The sequence below is a fragment of the Phocoena phocoena genome, chromosome 19, assembly GCF_963924675.1.
Source record: "Phocoena phocoena chromosome 19, mPhoPho1.1, whole genome shotgun sequence".
NCBI classification, from domain to species: Eukaryota; Metazoa; Chordata; class Mammalia; order Artiodactyla; family Phocoenidae; genus Phocoena; species Phocoena phocoena.
This window is the reverse complement of record NC_089237.1, coordinates 44,787,261-44,813,932: the sequence shown is the minus strand read 5'-3', so window position 1 is coordinate 44,813,932 and position 26,672 is coordinate 44,787,261. Positions and strand designations below refer to the sequence as shown.

The window sequence follows — 26,672 nt, the reverse complement described above, 5'->3', positions numbered from 1 at the left end:
TGAACCATTTTACATTCCTACCAGCAATATACAGGAGTTCCAATTTCTCTGCACTCTCTCCAACACTTGTTATTTTGGTTTTTTTCCTTTTCTTTTCCTTTTTAAATTTATTTTTATTTATTTTAAAAATTTTTTATATTTCTTTTTTTTTGTGGTACACGGGCCCCTCACCGTTGTGGCCTCTCCCATTGCAGAGCACAGGCTCCAGATGCACAGGCTCAGTGGCCATGGCTCACGGGCCCAGCCGCTCTGCAGCATGTGGGATCCTCCCAGACCAGGGTACGAACCCGCGTCCCCTGCATCAGCAGGCGGACTCTCAACCACTGTGCCACCAGGGAAGCCCTTTCCTTTTTTTTTTTTTTTTTTGCAGTATGCGGGCCTCTCACTGCTGTGGCCTCTCCCGTTGTGGAGCACAGGCTCCGAATGCGCAGGCTCAGCAGCCATGGCTCATGGGCCCAGCCGCTCCGTGGCACGTGGGATCCTCCCGGACCTGGGCACAAACCAGTGTCCCCTGCATCGGCAGGCGGACTCTCAACCACTGTGCCACCAGGGAAGCCCTCTTTTTTTTAAAAGATATTTGTACCTTCCTGTTTACCGCAGCATTATTATTATTTTTTTAAATTTATTTATTTATTTATTTTGGGCTGCATTGGGTCTTCGTTGCTGCACGCAGGCTTTCTCTAGTTGCAGCAAGTGGGGGCTACTCTTTCTTGTGGTGCACAGGCTTCTCACTGCAGTGGCTTCTCTTGCTGTGGAGCATGGGCTCTAGGCGTGCGGGCTTAAATAATTGCAGCATGCAGGCTCAGTAGCTATGGCTCATGGGCTCTAGAGCACAGGCTCAGTAGTTGTGGCACACGGGCTTAGTTGCTCTGCAGCATGTGGGATCTCCCCGCACCAGGGCTCAAACCCATGTCCCCTACATTTGCAGGCGGATTCTTAACCACTGTGCCACCAGGGAAGGCCCTCTTTTTTTAAAAAAATAGCCATCCTAGTGGATGTGAGGTGGTACCTCTTTGTGGTTTTGATTTGCATTTCCCAAATGACTAATGATATTGAGCACCTTTCATATGCTTGTTAGCGACTTGTATACATTCTTTGCAGAAATGTTTATTCAAGTCCTTTACCTATGTTTTAATTTGGTTGTTTAAATTGGAATTTAAAACTAAATAATTTTAACCTCTCATCAAGACAACAGTAAAAAAAAGACTAGGTAAACCACAGATGAAGAGAAAACATTTGCAAGATATATATGAGATATAATACTTGTATCCAGACTATACAAAGAACTCGTACAAATCAATATTATAATGTGAACATCTGAATAAGAAACCAGGCAAAAGAGTTGAAGAGACACTTCACTAAAGAAGATATATAAACAGACAATAAGCACATGAAAAGGTGCTTATTATGGTGACATCTTTAGTCACAGGGAAATGCAAAAAACAAACAAAAAAATCCACTATGAGATTCCATTTCACACCCACTACAATGGCTAAAAAAAGTGACAACACCAAATGCTGGAGCAGATATAGATCAACTGGAACTCTTACACATTGCTGATAGGCATGTGAAATGGTACAACCATTTAGGAAAACTTTTTTTTTTTTTTTGCGGTACGCGGGCCCCTCACTGTTGTGGCCTCTCCCGCCGTGGAGCACAGGCTCCGGACGCGCAGGCTCAGCGGCCATGGCTCACGGGCCCAGCCGCTCCGCAGCATGTGGGATCCTCGGGCTGGGGCATGAACCCGTGTCCCCTGCATCGGCAGGCAGACTCTCAACCACTGCGCCACCAGGGAAGCCCTGGAAAACTTTTTGACAGAGGAAGTTAAACATATATATACCCCATGACTCAGCAATTCTACTCTTAGGTATTTACCAAAAAGAAATTAAAACATAATGTTCACATAAAGGCTTGTAATAAGAATGCTTATAACAATCTTATGTGTAATAGCCCCAAATAAGAATCAAACCAAGTGTTCCTCAATAGAAGAATGGATTAAAAAACTGTGGTATATTCACACAATGGAAATATATTTACAGTAATAAAAAAGAATGAACTTTGATGAACACAATATAGATGAATCTCAAAAACATTAAGCTGAGCAAAATAAGCCAGGCACAAAAGAGTACATTCTGTGTGATTCCACCTATATAAAATCCAAAAACAGTTAGAACTAACAATAGTGAAGAAACAGAAAGTGGTGGTCATGAGTGGAGACTTGACTAAAGAGGGGTATGAGGGAACTTTGTGGGATGACAATAAATTTAAATTTTTTTTTTTTAGTCAATAGTTAACATAATGTGTACCACTAAAAATACTTCAAATTGAATACCTAAGATCTACGCATTTTATTGTATGAAAAATATCCAAGGCGTAAGTCAGCCTGAGTTATGGTACGTGGTAATCATATTGAATAATACAGTTACTCATATCTTTGTACACAAATATACGTACTCTCTGAATGTTTTACTTGAAATAAATGGACTTACTAGGTTTAAGGATATGGATCTTAAGTTTTCTAAAACTTTTTTTTTTAAATTTATTTATTTTTGGCTGTGTTGGGTCTTTGTTGCTGCGCACAGGCTTTCTCTACTTGTGGTGAGCGGGGCTACTCTTTGTTTTGGTATGAGGGCTTCTCATTGCAGTGGCTTCTCTTGTTGCAGAGCACAGGCTCTAGGCACGCAGGCTTCAGTAGTTGCAGCACACAGGCTCAGGCGTTGTGGCTCACAGGCTCAGTAGTTGTGGCGCAGGGGCTTAGTTGCTCCACGGCATGTGGGATCTTCCCGGATCAGGGCTCGAACCTGTGTCCCCTGCACTGGCAGGCGGATTCTCAACCACTGCGCCGCCAGGGAAGCCCTAAAGCCATAACTTTTTAAGACTGTCCTTACGGAACTCCCTGGTGGTCCAGTGGTTAGGACTCCTGGTTGGAGAATTAACATCCGCAAGTCACGCAGCGCAGCACAACTAACTAACTAACTAACTAATTAACTGACTAAATAAATAAATAGTGTCCTTAATTAATTTGAGGGAGCCAAAATTTGAGACAGAAGGCTTGCTTGGGAAACACTTAATATGTGCCCAGTCACAAAGATGTTTTCCCACAAGCTGGCCCCTGTCCAGGTATTTATTAAAATAGTCATGAAAAAATTAAGCAATCATTGTTTGCTACTTGCTCTGTTCAAAGAATTATTTACATGTTGTAGAATAGTAGGAATGACTTGACTTATGGTAGGGGATGGTGTTCTTGACCTTAGACATCATTCAGTTTCATGGGCCACAGCATGGGATTTATAAGATCTGCTATGTAGCTGATAATTCAGATAACTCCCATATATTTTTTTCTTTCTGTCATATTTTCTAATAACCTATTTTCCCTTTGATATCTTAACGTATTTTCTTTCTATCCCTAGTAAGTATCCTTTATCATGTTTTGGACTTACATATCTGACCGATTAGGGTTATGAGTACCCCAGTATAACAACATCCTTGTAATGAACAAATAATCCATTTTTATTCTTTGGAAAATCAGAAGAACTACATTTTGAGTACATCAAATTGGATTACTTGCTATTTCCCAAACATCCCCTCCCTCATTTTGGTCAATTATTAGGTGGAAATTACATTTTTCCTCTCCTCCGTGCCTAAAACCAACTAATTATTAAAGGCTCAGATGATTTATTTTATAAATACTCCCTTTATGCCCTGATTCAAAGGTAATCTGAATTCCTATTTAGTACCTTTTAGCCCTCTCAAGCTAATTCAATATATTCTAATATATTACTTATTTGTGTACACATCTCTCAGAGTGCTTTGTATAATATCTTTCTCATAAGAGGTAATTAAATGTTAAATAAATGTTTTGCCCCCGAATAAAAAAAAAAAAAAGAGATAATTATACTTGAGTATAGGTGCCAAGGTCCAACATGAAAAATATATTTCTAATTTGCAGTAGTACATACCAGTGATGCCGTCCGTATAGTAGCAAAGTGTTCTCGATTACGGTAGTGTGATTTATGACGAGATACTTGGGGTGGAGATTGTGGATCTGATGCCCTTGTTCTAGGATCTCCCTCTTCTCTGTAATTTTCTTCCTCCTAGGCAAAGAAACAGACATTACTACCTAAGGCCAACACAGTTCAGGTGAACTTTCAAGAAAGTTAAAGTTTAAACACAACTTGATCAATAAATCTCAAAGACATAATCTTAAAAAGCAAAAACAAAAAATGGGAATGCTGACATTTTATTTTCAACACAATTTGAATCAGGAGACATTATTTCCTCAGTGTATAAAATAGCACACAGATTCATGATAAGGAAATGTATATGGCTAGAGTTATTAACAGTCATTAAATGCAAAATTAAAAAGTTTTAACATAACTTAAAAACGAAGATAATAAAGCATGCAGCCAGTATTTTAAACAGTAGTAATAAAATTAATTACTCTAAGGCTCTTGGGCTTTAAAAGTAATAATATAGCTTAAAAAGATCTTTATAATACTTCTGCCATTTGTCCAAGTAAACAAAAAATAGTTATACAAATTTTGAGAACTTATGTCTTTCTTGACATATACCTTAGTTCATTAACTGAAGAGGAAGTCAACTAGCAACCAACTAATTGTGGGAATAATCTTTTTACAGCTAATCCTCTTACCTAAGAATATAAAAATTAAACATGGTTTTTCCCTAAATAACACTACTTAACTAAATCATTCTTGAAAACTGTGTGTTAAAACATTTGTAATATAAATTTTTCCATTTTAACCATTTTTACGTATACAATTCAGGGGCGTTAATTACATTTTCAATGCTGTGCCACCATCCCCACTATTTCCCAAACTTTTCCATCACCCCGAATGGAAATTCTGTATCCATTAGCAAAAATTCTCCATTTCATCCTCCAGTCAGCCCCAGGTAACCTCTAATCCACTTTCTGTCTCTATGAATTTGCCTATTCTAGATAGTTCATATAAGTGGAATTATACATTATTTGTCCTTTTATATCTGACGTATATCACTTAGCATAATGTTTTCAAGGTTCACTAATGTTGTAGCATGTATCAGAATTTCATTCCTTTTTACAGCTGAAAAATATTCATTGTATGTATATACCATGGTTTTGTTTATCCATTGATCTGTTGAGGAACACCTGGATTGGTTCCACCTTTTAGCTATTGTTCCTAATAACTTTCTAGGTAACACTAAGCTGTGAAGTTTAAAAGGAAGCATTCCTATTAACTGCTAAAAGGAGATATCTGATCTTCAAATATTTTCAAGAAAATTCAAAATGTTGCATTTGAAAGTATGAAGACTAACATACTAAACACCAGTATTTCCTAAACCCAGAATTTATATTTTTCCTTAATTACACTAAATCTTAAAGATGTAAACATTATGGATAACGCAAAAGTCACTTTTGGTCACCACCCATCCTAACCCATTCTCCCACTCTTCAAAGGCAACTGTTATATTATAATGAATTTCATTAGTAAACCTACTAGTTTTTTTTAATCTACTATTTTTAAATACTTTATTTTCCATCTAAGTAACTTCAAATAATACATTATATATAGTATTTCTGTATTTCTTCTTCTAAGATTTTTAAAAATATTCTTTTTGTATTCTCAAAACATTAGTTTCCCAAATGCAGACATTACATTGGGAATTAACAAGCCTACTGCCATTCTAAAATAAGTTACCTAAAATTGTTCAAAACTTCTGAAACAGCAAAGAAAAAAAAAGAAAAATCTCGAAGGGGATTAGGAACCAAGATGGCGAAGTAGAAGGACACGCTCTCACTCCCTCTTGCGAGAACACCAGAATCACAACTAGCTGCTGGACAATCATCGACAGGAAGACACAGGAATCCACCAAAAAAGACACCCCACATCCGAAGACAAAGAAGAAGCCACAATGAGACGGTAGGAGGGGCACAATCATAGTAAAATCAAATGTCATAACTGCTGGGTGGGTGACTCACAGACTGGAGAACACTTTTACCACAGAAGTCCACCCACTCGAGGGAAGGGTCTGAGCCCCATGTCAGGTTCCCAACCTGGGGGTCTGGCAACGGGAGGAGGAATTCCTAGAGAATCAGACTTTGAAGCCTAGTGGGATTTGACTGCAGGACTTCGACAGGACTGGGGGAAACATAGACTCCACTCTTGCTGGAGGAATCAGACTTCCTGACTTCAGACTATACTACAAAGCTACAGTAATCAAGACAATATGGTCCTGGCACAAAAACAGAAACATAGATCAATGGAACAAGATAGAAAGCCCAGAGATAAACCCATGCACTTACGGTCAACTAATCTATGACAAAGGAGGCAAGGATATACAATAGAGAAAAGACAGTCTCTTCAATAAGTGGTGCTGGGAAAACTGGACAGCTACATGTAAAAGAATGAAATTAGAACACTACCTAACACCATACACAAAAATAAACTCAAAATGGATTAGAGACCTAAATGTAAGACTGGATACTATAAAACTCTTAGAGGAAAACATAAAGAACACTCTTTGACATAAATCACAGCAAGATCTTTTTTGATCCACCTCCTAGAGTAATGCAAATGGGACCTAATGAAACTTAAAAGCTTTTGCACAGCAAAGGAAACTATAAACAAGACGAAAAGACAACCCTCAGAATGGGAGAAAATATTTGCAAACAAATCAATGGACAAAGGATTAATTTCCAAAATATATAAACAGCTCATGCAGCTGAATTTTAAAGAAACAAACAATCCAACCCAAAAATGGGCAGAAGACCTAAATAGACATTTCTCCAAAGAAGACATACAGATGGCGAAGAAGCACATGAAAAGCTGCTCAACATCACTAATTATTAGAGAAATGCAAATCAAAACTACAATGAGGTATCACCTCACACCAATTAGAATGGGCATCATCAGAAAATCTACAAACAACAAATGCTGGAGAGGGTGTGGAGAAAAGGGAACCCTCTTGCACTGTTGGTGGGAATGTAAATTGATACAGCCACTATGGAGAACAGCATATGTTCTGTGTCTGTATGGAAACTAAAAATAGAATTACCATATGACTCAGCAATCCCACTACTGGGCATATACCCTGAGAAAGCCATAATTCAAAAAGAGTCATGCACCCCAATGTTCATTGCAGCACTATTTACAACAGCCACGTCATGGAAGCAACCTAAATGCACATCGACAGATGAATGGATAAAGAAGATGTGGTACATATATACAATGGAATATTACTCAGCCATAAAAAGGAACGATATTCGGTCATTTGTTGAGACGAGGATGGATCTAGAGACTGTCATACAGAGTGAAGTAAGTCAGAAAGAGAAAAACAAATATCGTATATTAACACATGTATGTGGAACCTAGAAAAATGGTACAGATGAATCAGTTTGCAGGGCAGAAGTTGAGACACAGATGTAGAGAACGTATGGACACCAAGGAGGGAAAGCTGCTGGGGTGGGGTGGGGATGGTGGTGTGCTGAATTGGGCGATTGGAATTGACATGTATACACTGATGTGTATAAAACTGATGACTAATAAGAACCTGCTGTATAAAAAAATAAAATAAAATTCAAAAATCCAGAAAAAAAAAACTCCTCTTAAACTAATCAGATGAAGAAAATTATTTACCAAAGTTGAAATTTTTTTTCACTGAAATCCAAATACTCACAGGTTTTAAATGGATGACAGAACTATTAGACATCACTGTGTGGTCTCCCTCCATCATGTCTAGCTCACTCTTGTCATCCGAGGCATCTGGAAGACTGTTAACACTACTGCTTTGGCTACTGGCACTGATGGACATACTGGGAATAGACTGATTACTTCCAACACTATTCACTGTTCCTGTCCGTCCAACACCATGATCTTGTTCCTAAGGAAAAAGAGCATTAGGTTCAAATATCTGTATCTCTTCCGATTTCTTGAACATAAGCACCAAGCACACTGCTTGGCACACAGTCTTTAGAAAGTCAGAGGTGTATCATGAGACATTCCCTTTATTTGGTGAGACCAGGAAGTTAACCAACTGCTAACAGAAAAATAAACAAATAAAAATGACCAACAGGTAAATAACAAAAACCAAACCAACTGTGTGAAAAAGGCAGTTTATCAGTTTTGGGTTATTTCCAAAGTACAGCATTTTCTGTAAACTGTTTGACACTTTTTGAAATCCATTTTTACCACACATCTCATGGGTTATACAGAGAGATTCTGCTCATTTCTCAATGATTCCCATGGTTAAAAGAAGCTTTACTATGTATGCCAATGTGCACTATGAAGGGACTGGATTTAAAGAACACAAAACCCTTTTTTCCCACCTGGGATCTTACAGGACCAGTGTTAAGAAAGCACAACCTGAGAACCACTGATGTAAGAGATTCGTGATGTAAAAGACAAGTTGCATAAGTAAAGAAGCCAATGAAGAGAGCTCAATATTTGCATCATTTCTAAATTATTACCTCTTCTTCTTCCTGTGCTTCTACTGCTGGTCCATTATGTGCCTCCTGGAAAAGGAGTTTCTTCATCTTTCGATACTGCAGATTGTCCAGCTCCCTTACTGCATCCTTTGTCCTCTGAATAAGATCTATTAACACCGTTTCAGGGCGCTCCCGAAGAACAAACATGTGCTGGATAAGAGAATGTAAAAGTCAAGTTGAAATCTATATATTTTTCAGTTAGTACAAATGTACCCCTTCTTAGACCCTAGAGATACTATCCTGAATAATCATGATAGATAACGCATATAATCTATAGCTATTTAATTCTATTACATTTCTGACATCTTATATTTATGAAATTGTCATTTACATATATTCACTCTCTGCCTACGTAACTACCCCCGTACATTTTATAAAACCTTTGCACATCATACTTTTGTTGGTCAACTGAAAATGCAGAGTTGAAATGATAAAAGGGTTTAATTAAACACTAAGAGGTAAGTCCAATTAGAGCCCTAAACAAAGGCTAAATAAAGGTTTACATATTCTTATAACTGTTGGTTTCACAGAAAAGGCACGTCAGTTCTGAGTTTTATTAGGTTTCAACAGAAATGCGTTTACTGATGGTGAATTGTGTAATATAAACCTGGATATTATGGGTTTCTTTATATGCTGCATAAACAATACTCTTCATAAAACACTAGCAGCTGATTAAAAGCCATTATTAGTGATTTTTACCACTAACATTTAATAAAGCTTAACATTATCAAATAAAGAAAAGTAGAAAGAACAATTCCAACTTTAGAATATCACTGCTACATTTTGATACCTTTCTTTTCAAAAATTTTCTATGTATAGACTTTTGTTTTGTAGATACAGTTAGTATATAGATTGCAGAAAGATACCTTCTGTCCTTGAGTTCATGAGATACCCTTGAATTTTTGTAACACTTTTACGTTCTTTGTTAGCCAAATTTATTTCTTCTTATGCAGAGTCCTAACTATATCATATTTGATTCTACTTTCACTATCATAAGTATTGTTATTTCAAACTCATAAACATGATGCCTACAGAATATTTCATCAAATCTTTATGCCAAAATTATTTAACCATTACCCTAATTCTGGACAGTTTATTTCCAACTTTTAATTCTGAGATAAATAGCTTCATATGTAAAAAACACCTTTTTTCTATTCATTTTTTCTTTATGATGGATTGTGAAAGAAATGTCGTTAGGCCAAAGGGAAAGAAGCACTTGATAGCTACTTCCTATCGTTTCCAGTAAGGCTGTGCCAATACACACTATGGATCAGGTAAATGAATACTATATACAGACTTGGGACCTAATCACCAAATACCAAATACCTAGGCCTGGTGGGTTGGGTTATACCCAGAGCTTCTTTCACCTATATTAGACAAGTGTAAGAAGCAAATCACATTCTTCCTTTTTCCTAAGCCTTAGCTTGGTATGTACCACTATTTGCAATATTCAGTCTTCTTACCCATAAATAATACATCTTAGAAATATTTCTAAGTTTGACAGTTTTCTACATATAGATCTTGCTTATTTTCCACTAATATAATTCCTAGCTTTACTAAACCTTTTGTTGCTATTGTGAGTACCAATTTATTCAAGCTTTCATTTCTGACGGTATGAGTGCGCTTACTGCCTAAAATTCCCTAAGCATTACTGAAACTTTATACTGCTCTTCTACATGCTGAAGTTGCAAATAATACTATTGAATATATATAAGAGACTTTCAATTTCTTTGTATCTTTAATTGATGTGCGTTGGTGAAAATAAACTGAATCCCTCTGAAATTCTAAAACATTCATATGAAAATAGGCTACTTAAATTTTAGAGTGAAAAATCAACAAGATTTCTTAGGGTCACAAAGAGAATCAAATCTACTTACTATTGCTTTATGTAGATGTTTTAAGAACTATATTAAGTTCAACAATACTATTACTGCTATTAATAAGATGGTCAACTGCCAAATGAAATAAAATTTTTGAGAACAGGAAGCATATACCAATCATTTATTTAAATTAGGCAATGAAAGTTAGTGAAAACTGAATAGAATTTACATGATTTAAAAAATATTTTCATTGCTAAGTTAGAAAAATGTATTTCCAAAAAGGATAAATGATATCCATTTTAACAGTTTCTTTTAAAATCTCTTTTCTCCCACAATATTTTTGTAAATATATTACATGTAATTTCTTTCTTTCATATTATTTTAATACAGGACAGAAAAATACTAAAGTATGGTAGATATAAAAATTAGATCCAAAGTTAAACTATGCTTTACCAACTTTGAAATATGATATTGTTCCACATGAATTAAAATTTGTAATTATAACTCATGAATATATTATTGCACATATAAAAATTTAGCCATTTGGTACTATTTTGGATATTTAACTATATCCCAAATAACTATCCAGACACAGTAAAAACAATTAATCAATGTTCAAAAAATAAATGAAAAAATTTAGCATCTAAGAAGAGTCTCAAGAGAGAACAGTATACAAAATTAGCATTTTAATTAAAAACTAGTAGAGAATACTTAATACTGATGCAGAATCAGAGAAAAATAAAATACATTCTTAAATAATTTCTTAGGGGTAGAAAACAGAGTATAATTGAACTGACCTTTAAAAGTTCCTCTGATGTAGGGCGATCTTGAGGGATTTTCTGGAGGCAAGAATCTACAAAGTTGCGAAAATAATCAGACCTATTGTAAAGGAAAGTATCAAGTGAACATATTGCTATTTCCTTTAAAAACATCCACAAAACAAGGCATGTGCCTACTGGTGGGAGGGGGGATGGAAAAGAAATGATAAAAAAGGAGATACTATATACATTTCATATATATCTATGAAAAGTTATCTAAAGCAACCAATGAATCTTCACCATTTTCCGAAGATAAATTTGCACAGATTATTTTAAAATTCTGCTCCCACATTTAAAATATCATAACTCATTCTATATTGAGGGAAAATTAGAAAAGCCAATATTTTCCTTTTGGCATTCAAATCTAAGATAACTTTATTTTTTTTCCTTTCTATAAGCCACCTTTCTTTCTTCTTTGCCCCTTGGATCATCTTCTGTATAGAGTGATTCAGAATATCACTCCATTTGCTTTGAAGGGAGCATTTTGTATACCTAAGTATTTGGTGTCCTAGAGCAAATGGATAAAACTTCCATTAAATCCAGAAAACCAATTTAGATATATTTTTAAAACATCAGAAGTCTTAACACATTATTATTATATAGTGTTACTGATGAGAGTTCAATGAGTAAGCCAGTAATAATTTCTCCATCGATGTTTGTCTCAATATTCAAAGAAGACCTTAAGTTCTTTACAAGCAAAAAAGGAACTCTTTTTTGAATCCCCAACGTATCAAACACAGTATGAAGACAGTCTGTGTTCAATATATTTATTACTTATATGTACCATAATACTAAAGTCTGAGCCAAAAGATTCCTTCTATGTATATCTACAAAAGTACTAAGAACTATGAATGTGTGTTAATTAATCCTTAAAAAATAAAGTATTGCTAAGTTATGCATCTACCTTTTTAAAAATATTTATTAAATATGCTACATATACCCCTGGAATTTTTCAAATGCTAGGTACACCTGAGGAATTAATTTCCCAGTAAAATTTTCTATCTCTGATAAAAATCCTCATTTTCTAAAACTGTCAATCAGTTCTCCATAAACTTTTTTACATGAATGAATGTAATTTTATCACATCAAGGAAGCACTAGAAGAAAAAAAACATTAAGCAGTCTGAATAACAAATGTCGTAGTAACAATTAGAATGATTCCAAAGTTATGAATTATCTGGTAATTCTGATAAATCAAACCATTTTACCTATGTCTTATACTATATAAATTATAAACCATTCTCCAACTGAACTTCACTACAGGTTGTGGCAATCTATATTTTAGTTATAAAATATTATGTTTAAATCATGCTATTTATTATATAATCAGGGTTATGTATGTTCCTAAAGTTCAAAAAACTAAATATATTTTTTTGTGAAAAGCAAATACTTTTTGCTTCCATGTGGCATCATCTATCCTTTGTTTCTGAACTAAGTTATATATATGCTAAGAAAGCAGACATAATAAAGGATAAACATGATATAACCTATTTTAATATCTTTTCAGGTAATACATTTTACCTAATTGAAATGAAATCACTTTGATAACATTTTGAAAAAGCATTTAATTTATACAATGTCGAGTAATATATCTCTTAGCAATACTCACCATTCATTAGACTGTAGTGTAGGGGATTCATTTTGGGCTATGTGATATAAGGCACTCATTGCATTCATATTAAATAAAGGAGGCTTCCTTTCCGCTGTAAAAGAAAGAAAACTTTCCTGTTAAAATATGTGCCTGTTATACAGGGACATACAAGTATTGTTAAAGTTTTTTTGTTTTTTTTTGAAATAATTTTAAACTTAGCAAAAAAATTTCAAGTAGAGTTCAAAGAACTTTTTCAAGTGAGTCAATGTACAGTAAATTGCTGGCATGATGCCCCACCCTTCCTAAATACTTTAGTGTATATTTCCTAAACATATTCTCATACTAAAAAACCATAACACATCCATTAAACCGACCATTAATACTGGTACATGACTATCATCTAAATCCTCAAACCCCATTCAAGTTTCAATCAAGTATCCCAATAATGTCCTCTGTAGCAAAAGTGTCCTTTGGTCATTTGCATCCTTCAAGGAAATTATCTGTTTTATCTAACTTGTTAAATTTATTAACAAAGTTGTTCATAGTATTTCCTTATAATTCCTTCCTTCCTTCCTTCCTCCTTCCCTCCCTCCCTCCTTTCTTTTCTTTATTTTTTGGCTGCGTTGGGTCTTAGTTGCGTCACGGGGCGGGGGGGGGGGGTGGGGGGGTGGGGTGGTCTTCGTTAAAGCGTGAGGGATCTTTCATTGCCGCATGGGCTCTTCGTTGTGGTGTGCAGGCTTCTCTAGTTGTGGCATTTGGGCTTTCTCTCTCTAGTTGTGGTGTGCGGGGGCTCTGTAGTTTGTGGCACGCGGGCTCTCTCGTTGAGGTGTGCAAGCTCAGTAGTTGTCACGCATGGGTTTTAGTTGCCCCCACGGCATGTGGGATCATCGAACCTGCGCCCCCTGCACTGGAAGGTGGATTCTTTACCACTGGACCACCAGGGAAGTCCCTATAATTCTTTTAATACCTGTAAAATCTGTAGTGGTGTCACCTCTTATTCCTGATATTGTGTCTTCTCTCTTCTTTTCCTGATCAATCTGGCTAGTGGTTTACCAATTTTATTAATTTTCTCAAACAACTAGCTTTTGGTTTCACTGATTTTCTCTATTGCTTCTCTGCTTTCTATTTAACTGATTTCTGCTTTGATATTTTATTCTCTTTCTTCTGCTTATTTTCGGTTGAATTTCCTCTTCTTTTTCCAGTCTCTTAAGGTGAGCTGAAGTCATGACCTTGACAATTTTGAAGTATAAAATATCCCTCAATTTGGTTTGGTCCTAATAATTAAATTTGGGCTATACAACTTTGGCAGGAATATCACAGAAGTAAACGTTATATTTTTCTAATTTATTCTATAAGATGATGTATGAGTTCAAATGGTTCCATTATTGATGGTGTTCACTTTGATCACTTACGGTGGTTTCTACCAGGCTTCTTCACAGTAGTTTCTCTTTTTGTCTTTAATAAGTATTTTGTGAGAAAGTACTTATACAAATATCCTGTTTTTCATAAAACTTTCATTTTATTCTTTATTATATGGACTTGTAGACTTCTATTTATTTAATAAGTTATAACCTGCTATTATCATTTATTTTGATGTTCAAACTGCCTCACATTTGAGCAGTAAGAACCTTTTTATGATGGCTTCTATTTTTTTTCACATGGCCCCATCACTCCTTGATCCTTCCTTGCTTTCTGGCACACTAAGATGTTCTAGGAGCATCTTGTACTTTCCCTACTCCAAGAAACTATGGCAACGGATGTACTCACTGCTACTGAGGTGTCACTGTTCTTAGATCCTCTCAGTGGATAGAGTTAGGGCATACATGCACATTAAACATCTATATTTGTTTATTGAGAACAATTGAGTTCACCATAATATCACAAATCCAATCCAATACCATAGTATTTATTCCAGCTTATCCTCTTCCTATGATATGTAATACCCCTCTCTGACAATGAAAAACCTCACTCTCATTATCTTTAATATATTTTCTTATTTGATAAATTTCCCCTGTATGTAACCAGCTGATTTTTGTGTATGATATAAGATAGTGGTCCATTTTCTTTTCTTTTCGTTTTTTGGCCATGTCATATGGCTTGCAGGATCTTATTTCCCCAACCAGGAAATTGAACTCGTGCCATGGCAGTGAAAGTGCTGAGTCCTAACCACTGGACCACCAGGGAATTCCTGATACTGGTCCATTTTCACTCTTTGCATGTGGTTTTCCAGTTTTCCCAATACCATTTACTGAAGAGACTGTCCTTTTCCCATAGTCTATACTTGACCTGTTGCTGTAAATTAATTAACCATATAGGCATGGGTTTATTTCTGGGCTCTCTATCCTGTTCCATTGATCTATATGTTTGTCTTATGCCAATATCATATTGTTTTGATTACTAAAGTTTTCTAATACAGTTCAAAACAGAAGTATGATGCCTCCAGCTTTCTTCTTCTTTATCAAGATTGCTTTTGCTATTCAGGGTCTTCTGTGGTTCCATACAAAGTTTAGGATTGTTAAGTTTTATTTCTGTGAAAAATGCCATTGGAATTTTGATGGAGATGGCACTGAATTTGTAGGCTGCTTTGGATAATATGGACATTTTAACAATATTTATTCTTCCAATCCATGAGCACAAAATATCTTCCCATTTATTTGTGTTCTTTTCAATTCCTCTCATCAAAGTCTTATAGTTTTCAGTTTACAGGTCTTTAACCTTCTCAGTTAAATTTATTCCTAGGTATTTTATTCTTTTTGATATGATTGTAAATGGGATTGTTCTCTTAATTTCTCTTTCTTATAGTTTGTTATTAGTGTACAGAAATACAACTGATTTTTGTATACTGATTTTGTACCTTGCAACTTGACTGAACTTGTTTATTAGTTCTAACAGTTTGCTGGTGGAATCTTCAGGGTTTTCTGTATATAATACCATGTCATCTTCAAATAGCGACAGTTTTACTTCTTCCTTTCTGATCTGGATGTCTTTTATTTCTTCTTCTTGCCTATCTGGACTTCCAATACTATGTTAAATATTAAGTGGCAAGAGTGGGCATCCTTTTCTTGTTCCCGATCTCAGAGGAAAATATCTTAGCTTTTCACTGTTGAGTATGATGTTAGCTTTGAGCTTGTCATATATGGTCTTTATTATGTTGAGGTATGTTTCCTCTATACCCACTTTGTTGTGAATTTTTATCATAAATGGATGCTAAATTCCGTCAAAAGCTTTTTCTGCATCTACTGAGATGATCATATGATTTTTATCCTTCATTTTGTTAAGGTGATGTACCACACTGATTGATTTGTGCATTTTGAACCATCCTTACATCCTTGGAATAAATACCACTTTATCATGGGGTATGATCCTTTTACTGTATTGTTGAATACTGTTTGCTACTACTTTGTTGAGGATTTTTGCATCTATGTTCATCAGGGATATTGGCGTGTAATTTTCTTTTCTTATAGTGTCCTTGTCTGGTTTTGGTATCAGAGTAATGCTGACCTTGTAAAATAAGTTTGGTAGTGTTTTCTCCTCTTCTGTTTTTTGGAAGAATTTGAGAATGACTGGTATTAATTCTTCTTTAAACGTTCGGTAAAATTCACCAGTGAAGCCATTGGGTCCTGGACTTCTGTTTGTTGGGAGGTTTTTGGTTACTGATTCAATCTCCTTACTAATAATCAGTCTGTTTAGATTTTCTGTTTCTTCATGATTCAGTATTGGTACATTGAATATTTCCAGGAATTTGTCCATTTCTGTTAGGTTGCTCAATTTGTTGATGTATAACTGTTCATAGTAGTTTCTTGTGATTCTTTAGTATTTCTGTGTTATCAGATATAATGTCTCCTTCATCTCTTATTTTATTTGAGTTCTCTTTTATGGAAAGTCTATCTAAAGATTTGTCTATTTTGTTTATCTTTTTAAAAAAAACCCAGCTCTTAAGTTTCACTGTTCTTTTCTATTGTCTTTTTAGTCTCTATTTCACTTATTTCTGCTCTAATCTTTATTTCCTTCCTTCTACTAACTTAGGGCTTAGCTTGTTCTTTTTTTACTAATCCCTTGAGGTGGAAAGTTAGGTTGTTTACTTGAAATTGTTCTTGTTTATTAAAGTAGGCATTTATCACTATGAGCTTCCCTGTTAGAACTGCCTTTTTTTTATCATTTAAAAAAATTTTATTGGAGTATAGTTAATTTACAATGTTGTGTTAGTTTGAAGTGTAGAGCAAAGTGAATTTGTTATACATATATGTATATCCACTCCCTCTCCCGCTCGTTTTTTTTTTTTTTTTAGATTCTTTTCCCATATAGGCCATTGCAGAGTATTGAGTAGAGTTCCTTATGCTATACAGCAGGCTCTCATTAGTTATCTAGAACTGCTTTTGCTGCATCCCATGTTTCGTTGTTGGTTTTTTTTTTTAAATCCCATTTATTACTTTGATTTTCCATTGTCCCTTAGTGGTTTTTTTGGGGGCTGCATCGGGTCTCAGTTACAGCATGTGGGATCTTCGTTGCAGCGCACGGGCTTCTCTCTAGTTGCAGTGGCGTGCGGGCTTCTCTCTAGTTGTGGTGTGCGAGTTTTCTCTCTCTAGTTGTGGTGCGTGGGCTCTGAAGATTGCAGCACACGGGCTCTTTCGTTGAGGCACGTGAGCTCAGTAGTTGTGGTGTGCGGGCTTAGTTGCCCCAAGGCATGTGGGATCTCAGTTCCCTGACCAGGGATCAAACCGGCGTCCCCTACAACTAGAAGGAGGGTTCTTCACCACTGGACCATGAAGGAAGTCCCTGCTTAATCCCATATGTTTTAGTATGTTGTACTTCTATTTTCATTTGTCTTGAGATATTTTTTGATTTCTTCTTTGACCCACTGAGTGCTCAGTACCATCTTGTTTACTCTCCATATATCAGTTTTCTCCTTATAATTGATTTCAAGTTTCATACGACTGTGGTTGGAAAGGAAGTTTGATGCGATTCTAATAATTAAAAAAAAAAAACTTAAAAAAAATATTTTGGCTGCGTTGGGTCTTCATTGCTGCGTGTGGGCTTTTCTCTCTAGTTGCGGTGAGCGGGGGCTACTCTTCATTGTGGTGTGCGGGCTTCTCACTGCGGTGGCTTCTCTTGTTTCAGAGCACAGGCTCTAGGCGTGCGGGCTTCAGCAGTTGTGGCACGTGGGCTCAGTAGTTGTGGCTCACGGGCTCTAGAGCACAGGCTCAGTAGTTGCGGCGCATGGGCTTAGTTGCGCCGCAGCATGTGGGATCTTCCTGCCCAGGGATCTTACCCACGTCCCCTGCATTGGAAAGTGGATTCTTTTTTTTTTTTTTTTTTTTTTTTTTTTTTTTTTTTTTTTTTTTTTAATGCGTTACGCGGGCCTCTCACTGCTGTGGCCTCTCCCGCTGCGGAGGACAGGCTCCGGACGCGCAGGCTCAGCGGCCATGGCTCACGGGCCCAGCCGCTCCGCGGCACGTGGGATCCTCCCAGACCGGGGCACGAACCCGTGTCCCCTGCATCGGCAGGCGGACTCTCAACCACTGCGCCACCAGGGAAGCCCGGAAAGTGGATTCTTTACCACTGGACCACCAGGGAAGTCCCAGGTATTTTCATTTGTCTTGAGATATTTTTCGATTTCTTCTTTGACCCATTGAGTGTTCAGTACTGTTCTGTTTAATCTCCATATATCTGTGAATGTTCCAGTTTTCTTCTTATAACTGATTTCAAGTTTCATATGACTGTGGTTGGGAAAGAAGGTTGATGTGATTTTAATCTTCTTAAATTTATTAAGACTTGTTTTGTGGCCTAACATAAGATCTATCCTGGAGAACATTCTGTATGCGCTTAAGAAATACGTGTTTTCTGTTGCTTTGAGATGAAATGTTCTGAGTGTGTCTGTTAAGTCCATTTGGTCTAATGTGTCATTTAAGGTCAATGTTGCATATTGACTTTTTGTCTGTGATCTAGTCACTGATGAACACGGGGTATTAAAGTCCCCTACTATTATTGTATTGCTGTCGATTTCTCCCTTTAGGTCTGTTTATGTTGTTTTATATATTTAGGTGATCTTATGTTGGGTGCATAAATATTTACAAAAGGTATATTCTCTTGCTGAACTGACTTCTTTAATCATTATGTAATGCCTTTCTTTGTCTTTTATTACAGTCTTTTTTTTAAGTCTATTTTGTCTGACAAAACTATAGCTACCCTAGCTTTCTTTTGGTTTCCATTTATATGGAATATCTTTTTCCATTCCTCACTTTCAGTCTCTATGTGTCCTTATATCTGAAGTGACTCTCTTGTAAGCAACATACAGATGGGTTTTGTTTTTTTATCCATTTAGTCATTCCATTTCTTTTGATTGGAGAATTTAGTTCACTTACAATTAAAGTAATTATTGATAAATATATGTACTCATTGCCATTTTGTTTATTGGTTTCTGGCTGTTTCGTAATTCCTTTGTTCCTTTCTTCTCCTCTCACTCTCTTCCTTTGTGAATTGATGACTATCTTTAGTGTTACGTTTGGATTCCTTTCTCTATATCTTTTGTGTATCTACTAGAGGTTTTGCTTTGTGATTGATATGAAGCTTACAAAATATATAAAACAACATATTTATAATAGTCTATTTTAAGTTGATAACAACTTAAGTTTAAAAAAAGCTCTACGCAGGGCTTCCCTGGTGGCGCAGTGGTTGAGAGTCCGCCTGCCGATGCAGGGGACGCGGGTTTGTGCCCTGCTCTGGGAAGATCCCACATGCCGCGGAGCAGCTGGGCCCGTGAGCCATGGCCGCTGAGCCTGCGAGTCCGGAGCCTGTGCTCCGCGATGCTAGAGGCCACAACAGTGAGAGGCCCACGTACCGCAAAAAAAAAGCTCTACATTTTTACTCCCCACCACCATGTTTTATCTTTCGCTTGTTGGTTTTGATTTATGTTTTTTTTCGTAGAAATTAGAACTTTATTATATTATAAACATTTCCAGAATATAAACTGATTTTGTATTAAGACTTTTTGAAACATTTAAAACTGTATGTAACTTAAGCTTATTATATAATGTATGTCATTTTCCACTTTCCAATCTAGAACATCTATAGCAAGTTAGATTTAATGAAGGAAAAAAAATATCAATGTAAACTGCTTCACAGAGAAAACTAATGAATATAAAAACACCCACCCCAAACTAACACCCAATCAAGAAACAGATTCTATAAAGCCTATTAATCCTCCAATTTAAAATAAATGACCTCCCAAGGGAAAAATACTTCCACCATCATAGCAATTTGATGAATAAAAGCAGAGCCACCCTCATCAAGGGAAATTACATTATGTATAAGAAAAATGTAGTAATGATTTTAGGAGCAGAAAAGTAATTTCCATTTTGGAGAGCAAGCACACTAAATGTTTTCTGTTCACTTAGCCTTTGTACCTGTTCACATGAAAAGAGCGATATGAACATAGACATCATAAAACCAAGCTCCTTAACTATTTCTTCAGTTTAACCTCAGGAGAACCAATGCAAGAGCTTCAAAATCCAAGGGCAGACTGGTCCCAAAGCATCTCCTCTTCTGTCCTTTCTTTCCCTTGTTCCTTTTTCTCTTTTCTACGCTTATGTTCCTCTTTCTTAGAGGCTACACCTCAGCTTTTTTTCTCCTTTCGGTTCTTAAGCTTTTCTGTACTGACTCTGACTGTTTTCACCTCTGTTTCTTTGGATGCTCTTGTGTTTGTCTAAATCTATTTCCTCATAAGCTTTCTTCCTCTTATGCTTGGGCCACTCCTCCTCTGGTTTTTCCTGGCCTTCCTCTGGGTATCTTTCTCTCTTCTGATGTATCTGTTTATAACTAGCTTGATGGGCACTGGCACTGTTTTCTGAGGAGAGGTGCCTGTAAACTCCAGATCCTACACTGTATGAGCCACAGTTTTACTCTTGTTGACTAAAGTTCAGGGATACTGGTTTTCCTGAGAAACAGTCCCTGGTGAATTGACAGTAGTTCAGGGAGTCCAGTCTCAGCCTGCTGTCATGAGCTGATAGTCACTGAGGTAACCGCTTCTCCACTGCTTGTGAAATATTGCACGGTCTTCGGTAGGTCTGGACGGGTTCATAAGGGAGTCTTTGATCAAACATTCTACACCTGGGTCTAGAATTAACCTCTTATTTGTATCCACAGGTTTCCAAATAATCCTCTCACCTTTCTGAAACAAGTCTTTGGCTCTAAGCCTCTGGCTTTCTGCACTTTGATATAATCTTCAAGTTCATCTTGAAAAGAGTCAGATGTCTTCCTTGAATACTTCATTAGGTTGACAAAGGATTCTGCTTATCAGGTTGAGAACTTGGTGGAGAAATTTGATCATATTCACCCATTAATTACTTCAGTTTTTTAGCATGAACTTTCCCCAAATAGTGAGACTGTGCAACAACTGAGGAGCTAAAAACCATGATGTAGAGATTAAAAAATCTATTTTTGTCCAATACTTCACTCCCATTCACCTCATAATGTGAAATCCATTGTGATTCAAATTATGGCACTATTCCTTATAAGCCTTTTATAAAAGGTATCTGTAAAAAGTTCATTCTTTGCTCATTCAATGTGGTATCTTCTCTGAGGCAGGGGTGGCCATCTACAACTACCGTCTCCCTCCCCGCCAATGCCAGCTGGTGGATAGGCCAAGGTGGAGGAGGCAGAGAGGCAGGGACAACCGCTGCCTCTGCCGCCACCGAGCAAGCGTGGTGGGAGCAGGAGGTGGAGATCGGACTTCCTGAGAGGAAGTCGCCACCACCACCAGCGGCTGAATGGACAGCACCACCACAAGGCCGCCATAGCTGCAAGGTGCGCCACTGATTTATGTTTTTGATGTCACAGTTTACATCTTTCTATCCTGTGTACACATTAACAAATTACTGTAGTTATATTTATTTTGATTTATTTTCCTTTTACTCCTTTTAAAGTTCTGAAATTTTACATCCTCAATATACACTTTTATAATCAGAAAAAAGTGGTAAATTTATTTTTATAAACACGATTGTACAATCATTCCTGAAAACAACAAACCAGGGATCTTTTCTTTAAGATTTCTTGGTCATAAGACATAACCAAGCTATGAGAAAATAGTTTGCTTTAATTCACTATCTTTAACTATTTTAAAGTAAAAGCATGTAACAGATTTAGTTCCCAAGACTACAAATCTAATTTGCATGCCTATAGACCTGTACTGTCTAACAGGGTACCCCCAGCCACATGTGACTATTTATATGTAAACTTACTGAAATGAAATACAATTTTAAGGGACTTCCCTGGTGGTCCAGTGGTTAAGACTCGGAGCTCCCAATGCAGGGGGCCCGGGTTTGATCCCTGGTCAGGGAACTAGTTCCCGCATGCCAGAACTAAAAGATCCTGCATGCCACAACTAAAGATACCACATGCCACAACTAAAGATTCCACATGCCACAACGAAGATCCCACACGTGGAAACAAGGAGCCTGCATGCCACAACTAAGACCTGGCACAACCAACTAAATAAATAAATATTTAAAAAAAAAAGAAAAATACAATTTTAAGTTCAGTTCCTCAGTTACATTAGCCACATTTCAAGTGCTCAAAAGGCATGGAGACACAGAACATTTCTACCAATGCAGACAGTTTTATTTGCTTGTGCTCCTCTAGACCTTTCCCTTGGAACCCAAAGCAGGCTTAAAATACAGTTCCTGAACTTAGAAAAACTTCATAATTCAAAACATTTGTAAGTAAAATTTTTTAAAGTGATTATGAAAGACTATTTATAAAAGTTGAAGATGCCAAATGTATGCCTAAAACTCTAAGAATTTCTTTAAGACATCTCACTCATTTGAAATTATCCAAAGGCAGTCACATCTTCTGAAGTTGCTTTATTATATAAGCATAAAAACTCTCACTGTGAAGTAATTCTATCTTGTGAACTACAATAAAAAGCTAGAAAAGTCTGGCAAAAAGAAACCATTTCACAGAAACTGCAGAGTTTAGAGAGGTTTCTTTCCGAGCAGTACAATTAGCCAATGAATACTTTCTAATCAGATAAATATTAAAATATATCAATGATACCTAACAGGACCATTAATGCAATTTCGCTATCACCAAGGGGCACATATATGCATCAGCCAGCATAAGAGTGTAAAAATAACCCATGGGCAGAATATATTAACCAGCTTTTTTATATTTATACCCAAGTTTCTTAAGAAAGTAATTAGGATCTACCAGTAGGAAGAAGAATCAAGAGAAAAAGAATTTAAGACACTTAAGGATACTTTCAAATGGAAGAAACATTTTGCAAACCTCAAACTGAGATGAAGAGATCAGAGGAGAATGGCATTATGGTAATCGCCAAATCTCTATTTACTGCTGTTATCAAACTTTAAAATAAATATGATTTGTCAAAATTACACATGGATTTTTTTTTTTTTTTTTTTTTGCAGTACACAGGCCTCTCACTGTTGTGACCTCTCCCGTTGCGGAGCACAGGTTCCAGAGGCGCAGGCTCAGCGGCCATGGCTCACGGGCCCAGCCGCTCCGCGGCATGTGGGATCTTCCCAGACCGGGGCACAAACCCGTGTCCCCTGCATCAGCAGGCGGACTCTCAACCACTGTGCCACCAGGGAAGCCCTACACATGGATTTTTACTTTGATGTGTTGTTTTCAATTCTTGGCCACTCCTAGAATGCTTCAATTAAATATTCTTGTTTTTAAATAAAGTTTAATGGAATGCTCTTATAAGAAGGAAAAAAGAAAAGGATATTGGGCTTGTGGGGGGAAGCCTGGGGAATCAAGAGCAAGAAGATAGCCATCATCTTCAGTTACAGTGACAGTTCAATTACCCACCTGGCTCACTTACATTGGGAATGTTAGTGAAGTTATGGTGGTCCGCTGCTTTAAGCACAGTTCAATTTATGAGCAACAGAATGTGTGCATAAAATTAAAGCTACTACAATATGTATGCAGCCTGACAGCTAATTCTTAAATCTAACTCAAAGTAATAAGTATCCTAGGTAAAGGTAAGTAACTCATAAATGCTTCAGAGACCATCTATAGATGGTAAATCTAGTAATCACATATATATTCCAAGTGCTTAACAAATACTCATTAATAATAAGACATAGATACCTCAAACTTAATTAATACTATAGTGGAAGTTTTTTTAGACCTAATTTAACAGAGCAAATACAATATACCTAAGCTAATATATATAAAAATTACCAGATAACCAAAATGAAAACTATGTAATAAACATATTGCTCCCCTTAGCAACCAACATAAAAAATAAAAAGCTGTAATTTGGTATAGAAATTGAGGTAAAACTTTGATCAAATTTTACTACATAGTAATAAAGAACATGCTTACCTAGTTCAATACACGTTATACCAAGAGACCATACATCTACTTTTCCATCATACTGTCCTTCATCCATGGCTAAAATTACTTCTGGGGCCATCCTAAAAAATAAAATGTCATTTAAATTAAAGTTAAAAAAATGTATACTTTTCTTTTAAAATGTAATGACTATCTACATGGAGAACACCTGGTGTGAATTCCAGGCAATATATCTGGACATTAAGAATTTTTATAATATGAAATAAATGTATTACAGGTTGTGAGGTAAATATTTACCTTTGCATATACAGTGTGAGACTCATTCTCACCATGTGTCATGATCTTATAACAGCATCCTAAAGGAAGGATGCCCTAGAGGAGGGCTGTATTCTGCATCCGTTCAAGTCTGCAAATTCTAATACTGTATAGCCTTTAGGCCAGTGATTCTCAAACATTTTGGTCTCAGGATTCCATCTAATTTTTGCTTGAAAGATGGAATTTTACCATTGGCATTGAATACCATCAGTTGTTTCCCTTGAAATGACAAACTCACTCCATTTATTTCAGGAAGTACCTATCACAATATCCAACGCTGAATAAGCATAGCTTGTCAGCCTTTCTTTCAAATTAGAATAGTGTCCCATGATAAAAGTGGCTAGGGCAGCTCACAACTAAAACAATCACAAAATTATCAACTTTATAACCAACCAACGATGGTGTCTTGTTGATAAAATGAAACACAGGACTTCCCTGGCAGTCCAGTGGTTAAAGACTCCACGCTTCCATTCATTGCAGCGGGGGTGGCAGGTTCGATCCCTGGTCGGGAAGATCCCACATGCCACTCGGCGCAGCCAAAAAAACACAAAAACCAAAACAAAAAAACCCAAAAAAGCCTACAAAAAATGAAACACTAATTCATGTCTTCAACTAGAGTCTGTGGTTCTTGATGATACTTTACCTTATACTTCATATGTATTTGGTATTAAGCACAGATAGGTACTTAGAACAGTTACTGACGGCTTCAATAAGAGTATTACCAGGTATCCCTGTGTGTGTTTGTGTGTGCGTGCACATGTGCATTTGTGTAAAGACATATAAATATGAACCTAGTTCCTGTGTTCCAAGTACACTAAATACAAATTAACCAATACGTTTACTTTATTGTAAACTTTCAATTGTCAATGTGTTCTTTAAGATGCTGAAGGATGTTTGAGAAATTATCAAGAAAAGTTAAACAAGTAATTTGTTTTTTTATTGCAGAACTTTTGAGGGCCTTTTAAATATCTAATATTCATCATTAATATCTAAAGAGGGGAAGCACTGAGAAATATTATACACTCACAGAACCCTTTTTTATGGGGGGGACTCTATCTAAACTAGGGTTTTACATAGAAATTTTTGGTCATCTAGAGCAGTGGTCTTCAAATTTTTTATTCATTTATTTACCTGCAATGAATTTATAAAAACTGTGTATCCCTTGCACACTTTTTTTTTCTTGCACACTTTTGAGTTGATATGTAAATTTTATAAATTTAATAGTTGCAAAGGATATAATGCACAGTGTATGTATGTATATTGTGTACGTGCTTTAAAAATATTAAAAACTTGGGAGTTGCAGAATTAGTTCATTCAATTTATTAAAAACACTGCCCTATAATCTAGTTAGCAAAATCAGTCTTCATGGTCATATCAATCAGTCAAATCAGAATCACCTTCTGCCAGAAAAAAGTCTGAATTCAATGCAAATAACATGTTTATGTGTCCCCACGACAACCATGTCAGTTATGAATTCTGCACTAGAAAAAAAGGAGAGAAGGAAGATAATTGGGGAGAAAGAAAAAGCAAAGGGTAAAAGGAATGGAAGGCAGATGACTGGAAAGGTACAAGGACTTGCCAAGAGTTTTGTCCTGACTCTTCAATATATCTGACAGATGCTACATCTTCTCAAATTGTTCCTCTGGTGTTATTTTGAGGCTTTTACACCACAGAGCAATGCATCACTGTAATATTCAGGGTGGGTTAGAAGCCTTTCTTTTATGAGGCAGGAGAAGGGAGATTTGAAAGGCAGGTGAGAAAGATGACGTAGTGGGCCTAAGACACAGCTCTCAGCATACATAGAAAAAGAGGATACATTTGAAAGTTGAAGATCTGGAAAATTATTCCCTTCAAACTTGCTGACATTAATAATGAATTATTCATGGATAAAATTAGATGATGTCTAGAATGTTTCAAAATAACTGAGGGGAGAGGAACAAAGGGAGAGGTGAGTGCATAGGGCAGGACTAGCCATGGGGATAAAGTTGCTGGGCTAAATGAATGATTCGTAGGGTTCATTATACTTTTGTCTAGTGTTATATTTGAAATTCTCCATAATAAAAAATAAAAACAAAAAACCCCAGAGAACTCCAAGTCCACTACCAGTCTTTAGGTACTCCTAGTCTGAAGATCAATGATATATAGTAAATATAAATCTAAAGAAAACACACACATTTCCACTTAGCATTTCTATCTTTTCCCCACTTGAATTCTTATTGAATGTTTCCACTCCCACACCCAATATATGATGCAGATAATCATAGGAAGGAAACTGTAGGGGGGACAAATTTTAAAAATGGGGGATGTAAGGGGAGCACTCCAAATCTGTATTTG

At 36.4% G+C, this 26,672-nt stretch overlaps 1 protein-coding gene and 1 pseudogene across 2 annotated transcripts in view; both read right to left on the bottom strand.

Annotated features, from left to right (window-relative positions):
• TAOK1 (TAO kinase 1) overlaps nt 1-26,672 on the bottom strand; it is an 84,053-nt gene that overhangs the window by 23,111 nt on the left and 34,270 nt on the right. For both annotated transcript variants that reach the window (XM_065897736.1, XM_065897738.1), the window contains exons 7-12: nt 24,054-24,145; nt 12,729-12,822; nt 11,100-11,181; nt 8,465-8,632; nt 7,675-7,878; nt 3,960-4,094 (exon numbers count right to left, since the gene is read on the bottom strand). In XM_065897736.1, coding sequence (XP_065753808.1) covers nt 3,960-4,094; nt 7,675-7,878; nt 8,465-8,632; nt 11,100-11,181; nt 12,729-12,822; nt 24,054-24,145 — 775 coding nt within the window. The remainder of the gene's footprint in view (nt 1-3,959; nt 4,095-7,674; nt 7,879-8,464; nt 8,633-11,099; nt 11,182-12,728; nt 12,823-24,053; nt 24,146-26,672) is intronic.
• On the bottom strand, nt 20,212-20,978 carry LOC136138982 (lysine-rich coiled-coil protein 1-like; annotated as a pseudogene).